Source organism: Aythya fuligula, chromosome 7 (genome assembly GCF_009819795.1).
Source record: "Aythya fuligula isolate bAytFul2 chromosome 7, bAytFul2.pri, whole genome shotgun sequence".
NCBI lineage: Eukaryota > Metazoa > Chordata > Aves > Anseriformes > Anatidae > Aythya > Aythya fuligula.
The window spans coordinates 30,450,399-30,467,453 of NC_045565.1; the positions used below are offsets into that span (position 1 = coordinate 30,450,399).

Genomic DNA, 17,055 nt, shown 5'->3' on the forward strand with positions numbered 1-17,055 from the left:
TGATGAGGCTGTAAGTGCCAGGCCAAATTCATCAGCAGTACATGGGCTTGCCTAAACCATTTAGATTGCCTAAAGCCTCTTTCCATGTTGGCACCTAAACCTCAGGCCCAGTGCAGGTAGGTGCGTTTGGCTGCCTTTCCTTCTGCAAGAACAAGAAAAGGGCAGGTCCCACCCACGTGAGCCGGATGGGATCTGCCCACATGCTGTCCGACTGCACTGTGCTGCCAAAGTCTCCAAAACAAGAAAACACTTCAGCGATTTGAATTAATTACTCACGATGAGAGTTCTTCATGAGAATGGGATTCCTTCTAAGACTGGTAAATACAGCACTTCTGAAAGAACTACACCAAAGCAAAGAATTTGAAACAGAAGAACAAGGATACAGAAATAAGAAAAATTAACACTGTTTATGATGCCTTATACTTCATGGGTAGAGAAAATGGGAAAGCTGACTGATGCAACCTAAGAGTCATTATTCAAGATGTAATGAACACAGATGAACACCCTAATATCTGCAGACGTGCCTTTGGGAAAGTAATTTTAAACCAAAGTGGATCCTACAGAGATGGCACCCTCAGCTCTGCCCACAGAGCTCCCTTCCAATGTGAGCAGACCTCAGCAGGAGTCACAGAGCTTTAGAACTCCCTCTGGATAGTAGCACAGCAAGAAGTGTCTGTGGGCTGTTATTTGTGAAGACAGCAATTTTGAATTACAAAGTGAATTGTAAAGACATGCAGATCTCTACAATCTACCAAATGTAGTCCTTTGGGCGGTCCCAGAGAGCAAGACAAATGAGGATAAACAAATACCAGTTTCAGAGGTAACAACTCAAGTATGGAAAGTAAAAATAAAGAGTTAAGAATAAGAAAAGTACAATAGATGAATACAGATACATGTAGGGCAGGCAGGGTAACAGCAAGAAGCAATAAGGAAGTTTACAAATCTCAGTAGGTCAACCACGGTCAAGTTTTTGTATGCGTGACAAAAAAGACATTTCAGAGAACGTTCCAGAGGAGAAAAATGAGTTAGCATTATAGATGCTTGTGTCCAGGACATGCAGCTTATGTCTGAGATGACACAGATGGAGGCAAACGTAGGCTGATTCCCTATCAAATGTGAAGCAACAAAGCCCTTTGGTAGCAGCATTCTGAAGGGATGCAAAATAGGCCAGATTACAGTCGCAAAAGCCAAGGAAATGATGTTGCAATAACAGAGATGCAAACTCAGTGACAGCTTTGATGAAAGCTCAGCGGTATGAACGGACAAGAAAAGCTGTTGTGCAGACAGAATTAGCAAGATTTTGCTAGGCTGGATGGGAGGTCAGAGGAAGAACTGTGAGCTGAAGGGAACACCCAGATTACTCATTCAAATGACAAAGCCACACAGCAACTGGAAGGGGGAGCCGTGGGAGCCCTCCAACAGATCAACAGTGCCAGGCTAGCAATGGTTTGTTAAAGCAAGACATTGATGAGGAGATGTCAGAGATGCACTGAAATTGGAGGTTGGAAAAGCATCTACAATGCTTTTCACTTGACTTTAGGAATTCCATGCAGTACTTAGATTTGACTAGACAACCCTTTCATAATTCCAGAAAGGCTGGGCTTTACATTGTCAACCAAAGACTGAAATAATCAGTACTTTTATTCTGTTGGAGCTACGTTACTTGCCACAGATTACTTCAGCAAATTTCCACACCTCAACTCACTTCCCGCTAGTTACCTATCAGCTTAGACTAGTGGTTGCACCTGAGCGTGTTTCCAGCAACGAAGTCTCTACCACTGCCTTTTCATACTTCTCTCAATGCTCCAATTACTCCCATGAACACAAGCTCTGCTTTTCATGATGCTTGCACATTTCGATAGCTAGCACCAAGGGCTAAAACTTCTGCTGGATCCAGCAATAGGAATCTGAAAGACTGAATGGCAACACAGAACTCTGTCTTCTGCATTTCTGTCTTCATCCCCATTGCTTTAAATATCACCCGTGTGTGTCAAGTAAACATTCAGTTATTTCCCTAAATGCTTACGTTTTCCTGCAATTGATCACACACCGAGTTAAAAGCCTTGTCAGTCCTTGCTTTTTAACAAGCTTGCCGATAAAAGAACACAATCACAGACAAAACCACAGACACAGACACTACTCAACAACATTCCATTGTGCCACAAATGAGAGATGCCCAGAGATCTACCTTGCCCTGCCCTGCTCCTGTCACAGATCCCGTTTCACGAGCACACATGCACACAAACAGCAGGCAGACAACAATATACAAAGATAATGAATGGGTCTCTAGTGTTTCAGATTTACCTACAACCGTGTCCTTCCATCAGAACTTTAAGAGTGTTTTGCTTCTGGCACTAGCATTAGCAATCCCACAATAAAGACTGTTAAGAAAAATGTTGCTCAACATTAGAGATAGTTAGAAACAGAGTTAGAAAAATCTGGGTGCTTCCCAGGAGCACTCTGCAAATTACGCATGAACTAGTAGATATTTCACAAACTGTGCATCACAGATCTGCTGCCAAGGGGTTACGCAAGTCTGTGACCAAAAATAAATAAAACAAAATGCAAAATGAGTCTCCTGATGAAAAGAAGAATGCGTACATCTAGTATATCACAGACGCAAAGTGAATTTGAAATAAAGGACATGCAATATGGAATGTGTACATTTGGGGGGGGCTAGAGAGGGGAAAGGGTTAAATGCAGATAAACATCTTACTGGTGAAAATAACATTTGAATTTAATTTTATACTCAGACTATCCGGTTCACAGTCTGTTCGTTTCTACTGTGGGAAAATGGGAACAAGAAAAAAAAAGTCCCACTGAGGATGCTCTGTGCTTTCCCTACTTTTCCTTATTTTTTTTTACTATAAAAGCCTGTGATGACCTAAAGAAAATAACAAAACAAAACTGCGCCCACTGTTTTCATTTAGCTTTCCCTTGGGTCTCAAAACTGCATCTGTTCCATGTGCACTGAATTCAGCAGGAATACAGTGTACAAGATGACCAAAACACCAGAGTGTGCAGTGAGGGACACCAATATATAGAAGTAAATCAAAAGAAAAAGCATTTAAAATGTGAACACACATGACTTGAAGCTACAACTTCCTAGAATTACCTTCTCTTTCAACATTTCTAGTTTGATTCTTTTCTAGACTACTTTTATACAGTTTATCCTAGTTCTAATTGTCCCAAATACCATTTTATCATTTACCTTATCATCTAGGGCTTTAAAGGGGGCATTTTTACATTCACCCTGTAACCTTACCTTGTAGGCAGCTTGTCTCATAAACTGCTTTGCAGGCTGCTTCCAAATAGCAGGCACTGTAATGACCCATCTTACTTCAGTGTTTTCAAAATCAGAGCCTGCTTGGTCACTGAGCTCCTAAACAAAAGAAAAAAGATGTGAATACAAAATGATGTGTGGCAACTTCATAAGGAAATATTTTCTGCTGGCTCCAGTAACAAAAACTTTCTCTTTTGATTTTTTTTTTCCTGTTATGCTACTATACCTATGCTATAAATCCAAACATTTAAATTACTGCCAACCTGTCAAGAATGCCTTACCATGCCAAAAGCCAGGATTGGGGTTGACACCTTCTTAAGGAGGCATATAGAAAAGGTTACTGCTTAACATGAAGTAGAAAAGTCAGTTTTTCCAAAAGCAGCTCAGGTACTGCTGAATATTACGGAATGTTTATATACGTTCTTAAGTCATAGTGTGGGATTTGCTGTTAGCCTGAAGAATTCACGCTTACATCTTGATTAATAAACAGAAAAATATTTGAGGTATTGTTGAGCATTATGTTTTACAATCTGGATTTTTCAATGCCTTCTTTATACATCACTCACCTTTAAATCAAACTTTTACATCTCAGTTAACAAGGGGAAATTACAGTTGAAGCCTTAAAAAAATGGATTGGTTGCTCCTTGAAAATTTTGCATTAAGCAAGCATTCAAGAGTAGTTTAGTTCTTTTATTGTCCTTTTTTCCCCCCTTAAAAAGAGGAAAGTCTGTACTGCATTTGCAAATTAGGTGATATACTGACATATTTTGGGAAAGGTTCCAAGTAAAATGTCATTACCATATGTCCTATCTAAATCTCCATCCAAACAGGGAAAGGTTCATAAAGGTGAACAACGGGCCTTTAGAATGTAAAATATGTTTCTGCGTGTGCCGTGCCAAGGTGTTGTGTTTGCTTAGCTATGCTGCAGCTGAAAAATCCACTGTAGAAAAGTAGTACCTTTATACCACACAGGGCACCAGGAACGGACAGATTACAGTCCAGAGGAACATTCACACTGCTTGTCTGATTAGTTTCAGCATGCAGTCACAAGTCACAGGGATGTGTTTTTTAACATCATAAAAGGATGCAGCCCAGAAAAGGCAGCACAGTCACTAAGAATTTCCCCAGGCAATGAATGCACAGGTACAGGTCTGTGACTCAACGTTCAATGCAAGAATCCATCGCATACAGTCCTGGACAAGTAAAAATTTGGAGTTGTAATGATACGGTAATTCCTATGCAACCATAAAGAACAGATTGATATCTTGCAGCAAATAAATTAATCCCATTCAGAAAAGTAGGTTAGCTTTACATCAACAAGGCTTGCTTGATTATGGCTTGGCTTAGCAACTGCTATACATTGGCAATATAATGGTGCATCTGAAACTAATGTGGACTTAATTCTCACCTGACTGTCTACATGAGACCTTAAATATACAAACTGCTTAGTGGAGACATGTATTTCACAAGAGAGGAACAAATAAATACAATCTTGTGACCCAAGAATAATATTAAAAGGTATGAGCATTATAACATTTCAAATTGGAAATAGAAAACAAAATGCATTCACCCTACAAAAAAACAGACACAGTAGTTAAAAATAAAAAGATGGTGTAAATAGAGGCAGTACATCAGAACACAGTATAGATTTACAAATTAAAGCTCTAACAAATGTCTGTCTTACTTTTAGGTTCTCCCTAATGCTTGTTAGATTTTCTGTACAGATTTGCATTCAGGATGAGAGCAACCAACTGACATTTCACAGCGTAACATGAAATTCACCCCTGCGAAGAGTCAGCACATGGCTACAATGCCATAAACCACCTGTGGCTCTTTGGCACACGCGATGCAATTTAGCTGCGTGGAACAGAATAAAGTGTTGTGCAGAGGTACCCGAGATGGTTGGATAACAAATGCTATGGATCTGCACTAATGCAAAATTCCGCACAGGCTAACATACTCTGTTGCTCTGTCAATTCAAGTAGCCTACACAGATCATTGCACTAACATAATTACACTGTTTCCACCGTGTTAGCCAGTTTGTACACCTCAGTAAGTCATCACTGTACAAACGTACAACGAGATTTGAGTCACCCAATTGTACATCAGCTCTTAATAATCTTTCTGTAACAAAGTAAACCCAGATCATCCAGCATCCCTGTGGTCACTGAAGATGATGTCAGATTGGGACAGCAAAGATTGGTAGGTGCCCCCTGTGTTGTGTTTCACAGTGCTGACTCTTTACCATGAGAGAGAACCTCAAGTGAACACAGAACACTGAATAGTTCCAGTGGCTGCAGTGCAAGGGGCAAAGCCAGAATCCAGCCTAAAATTTAATTCTTGGCAAGTTAAATATGCAGACTGAGTGAAATGCTGAAGTTCAGCTCCTACACTTTTAAAGTTTTCTTTTCGAATCAACATTTTTCATGAGAAAGAAAGCAAACAAAATAGTTATCCCAGTAAGAAAATATTCAGAACCGCATCACAGTGATACACTTACTATTGTTGAATCATGCTTCCCCTGTGCAAAGGGAAAGCATGGCAGGCTATTGTGAGCTCCACAGAGTCCACAGACTGCCGAGAGTTTCTACAGCTGCCTTGCTTTGTTTACATCAAATACCACTGAGGTCAAAGCTCAGTAAGGTTAGAAATGTTAGGTTCACGTTTATACTGGTTATAAATATAGAGAATCTAGATAAGGAAGCATTATTCTACCTTTAATGCCTGTTCCTTAAAGAATTGCAGGGCGTAAGCAAATATCTCAAGTGCTTTGACTTTTTTGCCATTTGCAGCTGTCAGGTCTGTCTCCATGGTAAGGTTCTACATGAAAGAAAATAACTGGAAGTTATTCAGAGGAAAAGATAAACATAAAATTAATTCCCAGTGCTTGAGGAAAGGGAATATTTCTTTATCCACCTGGCTAGGAAAAAGTGACAAAACTGTTCTGAAGAGGATCTAACTCATCACTTGAATTTCCTGGAGCATGACATTTAGTGTTTATTTTAGATTTTGTTTTTAAACACCTACCATGTCTACAAAGAACTGCAGGCAGAGAGAGCAATACAGAGCAAAATATTAAGTAATTACAATAAAATATATCTGTAATTAATTGCAACAAAGCTGCATATGCAAGACATTTAATCCAAGTTAAAAGTTAAAAGCATAGATTTTTGACTTCCCACGAACACATGAAACCAGAAAATACCTCAATACAGAAAGTACTGGCCAAGTCCCTAAACTCTACAATGGTTTAGTTGAAAGACCTAAATATAATCAGTAGAATAATGTAAAATTAGCGATATGATTTCCACTTGCAGTTACTACAAAGAACTCTGGACAAATCTGTTCCTTTGCACAAGAGTTCATTATGGCTTTTATATTCTATTTCTGCTCTTTGAATAAATTTTACAGAACAAACTGACCTTTTGCAGACTCCCTGCAAGGCCATCAATTTCACCCAAGAAAATTAGGCCTTAAAGATTTAAGCAAAGCAGATATTGAGCTTCTAAGATCTAGAGAGAATACAGGCAAAATGCACTTGCCAAACACAGCAAGAAGCAAAATGAATCGGAATAAGTTAACTGAATAGTTTCATTTACTTTATTCACTCTCTAAACTTAGAAATAGATCTCCCTCATATCCAGTTCACAATCTTAAGGCAAAATCTAGCACTCGGCATAGGAAGGTGATGTGAGCAGCGAATGCAGAATTATCCAAGAGCATTAGTTATTACTTACACCTGTGGTATGTAGCTTCATCTTAAACTTCTCGAAATACAACCAGTGCTTTGACTCATTGGGATCCAAGTCGTGGTAGAAATCTCTCGCTGCATACCCAAAGCTATGAAACTTTCTTTCTGGTGTTAAGAGGATAGTAGTTGGTGTCTTCTGGTTGGATACACCTGGATCCCCACCTTCCCATCGTCTATCCAACAAGAGAAACAGCTTCAGTAAATGACACTAACACTTAGAGTAGTAAAAAAATAATATTGTTAGAAAACAATCTGGTAGCAGATTGCACACACAGTTTTCACCTCAAATATACTAATATTAAATTCAATCCTTAGAATACCAAAAACAAGTGTTTTTATTCACATTCAGTAAAAGAGGACTGCAAGTTTTGTTTCTGAGAATTCAATACTTTTTACAGTTAGTTGTAGTTTTTAAGGATATAATTATAGTACGTCTTTGATAAGAATACAGGTTTCCTAGAGTAAGCCACACAGCTAAGAAGGGAACAGCGTTATACTTACATTTTCAAACTGAACATATATATGCAATAAACACTATATTGAAAAATCTGCAGATGTTGAGCTCTCATTGTTGTTCTCTCTACTCACCTGAAGTTGATGGAATTTGTTTTTAAAATGTCTAAATGTCTAAAATGTCTAAATGTCTAAGTATAAAGTTTAGAAAAAAATGTCAGTCAAAATTAAAATAGACTCCCTCAACCCCTAAATGTATTAGAGGCACCAAAAATTTTCCCTCACTACTACCCATTAAAACAGCGATTATACCTATCCTATCTTATGAAGATCACAAAGGCATTTTTGGGAAGACCTGATAAGTACAAAGGTATTTTGAGGAAGATCTGATAAGTACAAAGGTATGACAATGAAAGGAACACAACGCTAGTTTCACAGACTGGATAAGGAAATAAATAAGGATAGCGAACATGGGAAGAACCTCCGTACTTTGCATTAAATGAAGCAGGAATTTGGGGGTGGGGGAGTAAAAAGGTCATACAATAAAAACCTGTACCACAGAGCTGTGAGCATTCTGATTTTCTCCTGGCTTCTCCATCACAAAAAAAAGCAGAATGGAAGAACAAGAAACTCATGTTACTGCTCCCCTCGCCCCATATATAAATACTTTCAGCATGGGAAACAAACATTTACCAGACAAGATTTTCTTTAAAAAGCACCAGTGGAAAATCTGCTTTATGCTATCAGCCATAATCATAATGCAGCTCAAAAAGGAACCAAGTTAAGATCACAAGGGCAAGTGCATTCATTACTAAACCACATGTTGATTGCTTTTTTTCTAAAGATAGCAAAACACATTTTCATAATGTCCTCCTGCCAAAGCCCTTGTTCTGAAGTACAAAACGATTGCTTTGTTCTCCGGTTCTTGTTTACGTGACATGGGAAGATCATGTCAAAAAAATATTTATTTTTCCATTTCACTCTCAGAAACAGTTGAACCAATTGAAAATTAATTGACCTCCACATCAAGTCAGACAAATGCTGGAAAAAAAAAAAAAAAGTATCGATCTAAGAGGTTAATACTTGGCCAAGTAATAAGCAGCTAGGATTGGGATCTTCTTAGGATTGGGATCCTGTACACTGTTGGGAACCCTTGAGACCATTCAACCAGATCTAACAGAGCAAAACATGTCCTTTTTTGCAGTAGCAGCAGTGATGGCAGGGAAGCACCACATCCATGAATTTTCTCTAATATAGAGGGTAATTCCACTGACTTGAATGCAGAAACAGTATGATGGGAAGTGGAGTGTTTTTCCACCTTCACCCACTCGGAAAAATCTTTGCTAAACCTCCCTTGTCCTGCTGCTCAGCCCCCCAGCTATTATCAGCCAGCAAGGGCTCTGCTGCAGAGCATTTCCTGCAACCTGCTGCTGGCGATGTACTTGGTGAAGTGCAAACCCTGTGAGCAAGCAGGTCTTACAGCTAACATATGGTTCCAGCACTAAGAAGTAGGGGTCCCACAGCCCACAGGCAGAAAACGCTGCCTCTTCCACCAGAATGTTACATCCCACACATCCGCAGCGAGCAGAGAGGAGACAATCTGGTATCTTTTTCACTTGAAATCATTAATGATTCATTCTGAGTCACTGGTGGGAAATTCCATAAATAGGACGTGTACTTAGCTGCTGGCTAATAACAATGCCTCTTTGTTTTTCTTTATGGCTAGGCACATTTTCTCTTTCTGGAAGAAGCACCCATAACCTGTACTTTAAATGAAAACAAATTGATGCTCCGTAGCACAGGCTGAAATTTTCAAAATCATCTATAGAGAATTAGGTGCTTGCTTCTTGATGAGCTCCTAATGGAAATTAGACACTGCAATTGTTCAGCAAGTGAAGTTCTCAGCCTGTGTTACTGAGAACAGAATGGGAAGTCTGACTTTACCATTTGCTTTTGAAATATTCCTGTGTGACATCTTTTCTAGAAAGAAGCAGCTGCAGTCAGAGGCCCGTGCACGCTAGCTCCTCACTGCACTCTTCTCAGATGGAGCACTAGCCTCGCTCCAGTTAACGGAGGCTTCTTTCAATACCATCAGCACGGCTAGCATTTCAACACTTCTGCTTGCAGTTTTCTTTTGTGGGTTTGATTCAGGCAAAATAATAGTAATAATGCTCTCAGGGAAGAAAAAAAAAAAAAAAAAAAAAAAAAAAAAAAAACACAACAAACATCTGTGAAGAGCATGACATAATACACACCAGCAGCACTCTAAATGCACGTGGGAGGTATCTTCTCAAAGCAGAGTCAGAGCTAAAAATCTATTCAAACAGAACCTAAGTCAGATTTCTGCCTAAATTTAGACATCTGAGACCAGTTCCTAGGCTGACATAAAGTAGAGCAGCTCAACAGAGCAGCACAGACCAGTTTATAGCCACTCAGGATCTGACTGTATATCAAAGGTGAAAAGAGACCAAAGGAAAGCTAGCGTGGAAAGGATCACAAGGGTACGGTAAGGTGAGAGAAATGCCCTTCCTCACACATGAATCTGGCTAACAGAGGAAAAAGAGTGATCCTTGCAGAGTGATGAGAATTTGATCCAGGGCTGCAGTCAAGGAAATAAAGCAGCGGGGTCATCACATGGAGCTGAACGCCTCACACAAGAAAGGCAAGCATGTGTCAGCCAAGAATTCCAATCAAACAGGGAAAAGAAATAAAAAGAAAGACTGAAGATTGAGTTATATTGAAAAAAGACCACATTCTCCCTTCTACCAAATACAGCCTGCAATTTGTTTCAAAAGCATACATGTTTGTCAATTCATTTTTTCTCCATCTGTGAAATACTTAAGTTCAGTTTGTTGCTATTTAACCAGCAGAGAAAATATTTTCAGCTTCACATAAGCACATATAGATCAATAGGAGTTTTTCAAAACTGCAACACCTCACATATTGCCTTCACAGGAGAAGTTATTTGCTAGTTCAACAGCACGGAGCTGTCTTTCATTAGGGCTCTGGCTCTGCCCTGCCTATTGAAGCGCTCACTTAAGTCCTGGCCAGATTGCTCATACACAAGGACTCAGCCTCAATATATGCAGAGAACAGCACTCCCTGTAACGTGTACTTCTACCCTGCAACAAGAACCTGAAGGTAGCCACTACCATCTACATAGAACCTGTGGGGAAGGAGTTGGCAGTCATGAAATATTACCTAAAATTAATAAAACAGCAACTAAAGTCATCCAGGCAAAGACACTCATCAATCATCTAGAGACCCGTGCCCAACTCCAAGCACGTGCTTTAGGCCACTGAACTCAGGGAGGCAATCCACAGGTTTAAAGCTAAGCATATGCCTAAAGATCTTTGTTAGGTCAATGCCTATAAATTCCTCCTTTTAAGTACTGGACACCACAGCAAATTAATTAAAAAAAAAATCATGTTTATGGCTGCGGGTATACTAATTACAGGACCAGACCTGTAACCTCCTAACACTACAGTCTAACTTTGGACTGAAGCCCTGTGTGTTCACTCTTTCACCAAAGCAGGACCTTCTAACTACACCCACCTCGCCCTGCACTGAGACATGTACAGAAAAGCAGCTTTGTTAAAAGGCAGCCAGAAATCAAAATGTCTGGAAAGGATCAACACCAAGGAGGAAAAGGAGAAAAAATGTTAGGAAGCACAGACCATGTATCACTGGTATGCTTTATTTTAATGTAAACATTCTCGAGTACGGGTGGGAAGTTACATTTAGTCTGCAGAAATATTTGTAAGTTACCCTACATGCAGCCATCGTTATGTAGAGAGTTCGAACTTCTTAATACATTGGAAACCACTGAAGCCTTATTCTGACACATACACAATTCTGTTCATTGAACTTCATGATTTCACTTGTATTTACATATATATTTCATAAGTCAATTTCAGCTATATCTCCCCAAAATCCATCCCTGCCAGCAGTATTTTATGAACTTTTTCAGTACTTCACAGACAGAAGCAAGGGCAATGCTTTTTTTTTTTTTTTTAATAAAAATATTTTTGTTATTAAAGTATTTTCCATTGTTTGGAATAACCACTGGAATAACCATTGGTTGTTAACCATTTGGAATAACCATTTCTTCTTTTTAAATTAATTTATTTAACTTCTTTTTAAATCAGGATCTCACATATTATCTATACAGGTCTGCATCACAGTCATGCTGCCTTTCTTGCACGAGAAAAAATATGGTGTTCTGAACCGCAGGAAGTAAAATATCATTTAAGATTTGGAATATACTCTCATCTGGCACCTAGATTTCAATGTATCAGGAATCTACCTCAGGAAGCTTGGAACCCTGGAAGGAGAATCAAGTTTGTAATTAACTGCAGGGGAGTGCAAACCAAATGGCAAAATGAGGTCCAACAGGTAAAATTTTGAATCCTAAAAACAGAAGTAATTATACATAGTGAAAGATCCACAGAAACTATAGGAACAAGAAGATATATAGGACTTATGTACAGCTCAGAGATGTCTTCCCTCACTTCATTCATTTGGTTTAAGAAATCTGATTAATTGTTTGCTGTAAAAGGAGAAAAGGAATTGATAAATATGGGTTCTGATTCCAACAGCCCTGTAACCTGGCAGAAGTAGGTCTAGCAGTAGAAGCATTAGTTAATAACCTGCCACATTTCTGACAGTGATTTCCAGAGATTCATCAAGACTGACAGGTTACCTTCGAAATTTCTTAATGAAGCTGACTGCTACTGCATGGCCTGTCCTTTGACTTCTAGCATCAGGCAGCTTCCCATGCCATTAGCAAAACATTAGATGGATGGGATGCAAAAAAAGTCCTTGAAGCATGTTCCTATTGAACACAGCAAGTACCTTTGCCACTGTATGGCCTACTGTCATTCTAAAACTTACTTCCCTTTAGATAGTATTTTCCATCACCCAGTTCTGCCAGATCTCTCTAAAATACTTTGCAGCCACATACAAGGTGACTGTGCAGGCTGACTGCACAATGAATTCTGTCTGCTGAGATTTAAAGGCCTGCATTCAGCTAGCAACTTTACTTAGAAAAATTACAGTATATCACAGTGGACTTCAGCAAGTTAATCTTTGTGCCCTTTCCTTCTCAGCATTACAGTGTAACAAACAGCACATTACCTACTGCTACAACAGCAGCTTTGTTGAAAGAACTTCTCTGGCCTAAGCTTATACATACTTTCTTTACGCCTTAAATTGCCTATACCTTAGTCTCATTACAATATAGGCATTTTAAAGATACTTTAATAAAAATTACATGAGCTTTTAGTTATTTTTAAAAATCCCCCAAAATATCAAAAACACTACAAAAATGTCTTGTGGTGCAACCCCTTCAGATACCTGCCATAATAGTTTTTGCATTAGACATATACATCAGAATCGTAGAAGGAAAAAAAAAATAGGATTGTTGCTTGAATCGAGAAATAAAAAAAAATAAATAAAATAAATAAATCACATAATAGTACCTGAATTTTGTCCCTTGTTATGTACAATACAGAACAGAATTCACATCAAACCTGAATTTTCCAATGCATGCCTTTTGGTTCCTTATTTTCCAGTATCACTGGTACATTAACAGGGATTTGGCTCATATTTAATGCTAAAAATCAGCCAAATGGACTACCAGTTTGTGGGTGCAAGTAACTAACTGTTGTATAACACAACTGTATACAAGAATGATTCAAGCAGATGGGCAGCTGCAGACAACTTACTTACTCACTTTCCCTGGGCTCCATTTTATTTACTATTGCTATCCTGCTTCTAATGAGCATTTCTCAAGCCAGAAATGCTTGAGAAAATTCCATCAAGTAGCTTGCATGATGCTCTCGGATCCTGCTATGCTGGCAAAAGCAGTTACCACTCCCCTTATTTGTCAGTAGCTGTTTATGCATCTAAATGCTATTAAACATGAAGAAGCCATTAAGATCTTAAGTCTTTTATGAAAACTGGACTTACACATTACTACATGATGACAAGGTAGATGATAAGATTATTTTCTACTAGCACGGATTTGCCGAGTTCTGCATGCACCAGAAAGTCAAACATTTTCTTGAATGTTTTCCTTCAATATCTGCTTCCCCACCCTGGGAAATGCCATGTTTCTTTTTATAAATGTGCAGTTTCTCATAATCTCAGAGCTAAGGCCATCACTGCTCCCTAAACAATTCTAAATATTCACTAACTTCTCCTTTTATTCATATCACCTTACAAACTTAGCAAAATAACAGAGGATATTCTTACATTGTTTATTAAAGCAAATTAGAATATAATAAGATACAACCAAAAATTATAGCCACGTGTACACTGTAGCAATACTAGAGAAATCTAGACACTTCAGGGTACTGCAGGAAATAGCTACAGCTACTGCATAGATAACTATAGCCCACAATCAAAAACTAAATGCTGCATTGCAGCCCTTACCTCATTACATGAATACATTCTGGTTCCTTGGTGAAGCTGTAGGCGTAGCCACTGGATGTTGTGCCAAAATCAATAGCCACAACAACGAGAAATAACTGTTCTACAGCATCCTCTGCATCAGAGTCCTTCTGTTAAATAGCAGAAGCAAAACAAACGCTGAGTCATTGATTAGAATAACTGTAATCTGTTTCATCCTTCAGGATTTCTGCACTGCATACCTCTTCAAAGGAAATAAGGACTATAAGGAAATAAGACCTAAAGCTGCATTTGTGAACAAAGTTGATGCCAAAAAGATCTATATTCCATTCTAAGCAGAAATTTAATATATAATTATAGATTTACTGGAAGATATATCACAGATTTGCTGGAAGATATTTTATGCATTTTTTATTGAATCACAAGTTTGTCATATGCATTTCTTGGAATAGCTGCTATCCTCTAGCATTAAAACTTATGGCTAACAGCAAAATGAGTAACCTAGTGTTTTGTTGTTGTTTTTGTTTTTTCTTAAACTGAACAAGTGAAGGATATGTTTATATCCATCAGTGTATTATATCTGGGGCTTACTTAGAAGTTCTCAGAATTATCTAGGTCATAACCTTGACCCTGAGATACTACTACCATTCTGAAGTAGTAGAGGCAGAACCACCCAATATATAGCAATAACCTCTACGTGCCACAATAATTACTTATCAATTAAGAATTTACAAAAAAGCTTCTTTTGGAAACACTATTTCCTCCTGCCTGTGCTTGGATGTGGAGAGTAGTTCAGCTGCTTATAGAAAGGAGGACTCACATTCACTGTCTCTCCTTTTACCTGTAATCTTCCAATCCCTGAAAAGCACAGTCTGAGCCACTGTGGGAGTGTTAACTAGAAAAAGTGAGTGGATCATGGCCCAAATTGTAATGATGTGATACAAAGCATCGTCTCAATTGTGCCACTCCCAGGTGTGCTCTTGTCTATCATAAATCCTACATAAAAAGGCAATAAGTAACAAAAAGTAAGAAACTCTTGTTCAAATGCTGGTAGTGGTTAAAGCACTAACAGCTCGGCATGCCAGGAAGAGAACAAGAAGCTGGAAATACTGGTGAAAGAGCTACGTGCTTAAGGCAGGCAGATGGTGAAGGAGGGTAGTACACCCACCCACACATGTACCATCTTGGCAAAACCACCGTGGAGCAGAACTGCTGACCCATAAGATAGGGGACATGTTTGAATCCCCCACCACTGCTGTTCAGCCTGTACTCTCAGCAGTATTTTGAAGCAATTGGTATTTTTACAGAGGAACTGCCAGATGTCCCCTTTCTGTGAGCAGAGTTCCACCACCTTCCTCACTTATACCCTGTGTCTTTGCAGCTTCATGCCTACTACTTCCAGCACCTTTCTGTTGTACCCCTACATTTTCCACATCCTATAGGCCTGCTATTTAAAATGGAGAAAAGAGCATAATAAGGTTTGGTCTCTAATGATGGAAAAATTGTTTGGACTGTCCTAATAAATCTTTTCAACCAGAGCAATATGCATTTATAGGTCTTCCTCAAAGAGTTCAAGAGGCAAATCTAACTGGAAGAGGATGTCACATCATCAGTATGGTAGAACGATGAGGTGGAAGTTCTACAGTGTATGGAGAAAGAAGGGAAAGGAAACTAGATTTATGAGCAAGAACTCAGGAAATCCCAAAGAAGGATGCTGTACAGTCTGAACATGATTCAGAAAGCTAAGAAAGAAATCTGATAAGGATAGCGATGTGTTCTGTACATGATCTCTTGTGATATTAAGAAATATTCAGTGCATATACTGTGATGATGCAGATGATCTTAAAAACAAATGGGACTCAATTTTAATGGGAGTTTCTCAATGAAATTAACACAACATTTAAGAGATTAAAACACATTAAGTACATGGGATATTTGCTTGTACCTAAAAGCTTACAGAGGTGGCTATTTTCCTTAGTAAATTAGATCAGTTCTATTGTGAGCTTCATTCTCTCTCTGCTGGAAGAGATTCTTTTGTCTGGGAATCCAGATTATACTACTACTGTATTGTATAGATCCTTTTTTCCAAACAAAATGAGTATTTTCAGGTGCTGCCTAAACGAATCAGTGATAAAGACAGGGACAGAATGTGAGAATTATGAGGATCAAGTATCCCCTCACTTTGATGTAAAAGTATACAGGAACAAATCTATTAGGTCAACAAGTAGGCAAAAAAGGCAAAACCAGGACCCCAATGAAATGAACGGGAGCTCCATCACTAGCTCCAGTGGGACCAAAATTTTAAACTATGGATAGCATAGAAGTGATCAGCGTGAGGGGAAATTACAGCCTTCCAGAGCAAATGCTTCCCGTGGAACAGTCAGGAGAAAGTCATGTCAACAGAGAGAATATATTAAAAGCGCATTTCTTACCACAATATGTGATGGAGACAGTGGAGTTATTCCAGGATCTCCCAAACTTTTGGCTGGTGATGAGTAAGTAGATGTGGAAACAGCATCTGAAAGTAAACAAAAATTCTTCAGCGTCCGTAAGCAGAAGAAGTAGGGTAGGATAGTTGGCTTTGCATACCGCTACCCATTTTTCCCATTATATCATATCTACTGAAAAAGAAAGCAAATTCCACAGCCTCCTCATAATTTTATTTTTTTCCCCTTAGAACATGGTAAGAGCAAACTGCTGCTTTGCTTTTCCAATGTTTGGCCTTCCTGACTAACTCCCATTCTTTTGCCTCTTAAATCACCATGTATAATTTCAAAAGCCTTCCTAAATATATTGAGAAGTCAAAGTTGATACAAATGGCTTTAATACCATACACTTACATTAATAGCCTAGGATTTAAACATGTGAATGCAGAAACTAAACACAAGTTGAGATAAAAAAAGACTAATGTGAAGAAAAAAAGAGCAGTTCATATCAGTTTAACAACCCAGTAGGAAGAAGTTGCAATTATTCCTTTATGAACCTTTAGTCTTTAACCTTCCTAATACTGTCTCTGTTTTTATTCCTCAATACGCTCTGCACAGAAACATTTTGCAGCTGTTAGTATTACTGCAGGACAGAACCCAGCTGGGAAAAAGGAAAGTATTATTAACAAATCATCAAAGAAATATTTTTATCCTGCACACAATACTGAAAT

The 17,055-nt window shown here is 38.6% G+C and overlaps 1 protein-coding gene across 1 annotated transcript in view; it reads right to left on the reverse strand.

Moving 5' to 3' along the window:
* The window catches only part of HSPA12A (heat shock protein family A (Hsp70) member 12A), a 60,201-nt gene that overhangs the window by 30,381 nt on the left and 12,765 nt on the right, over nt 1-17,055 (reverse strand). The window contains exons 2-6 of the mRNA XM_032191261.1: nt 16,331-16,416; nt 13,923-14,050; nt 7,021-7,207; nt 5,999-6,103; nt 3,266-3,382 (exon numbers count right to left, since the gene is read on the reverse strand). Coding sequence (XP_032047152.1) covers nt 3,266-3,382; nt 5,999-6,103; nt 7,021-7,207; nt 13,923-14,050; nt 16,331-16,416 — 623 coding nt within the window. The remainder of the gene's footprint in view (nt 1-3,265; nt 3,383-5,998; nt 6,104-7,020; nt 7,208-13,922; nt 14,051-16,330; nt 16,417-17,055) is intronic.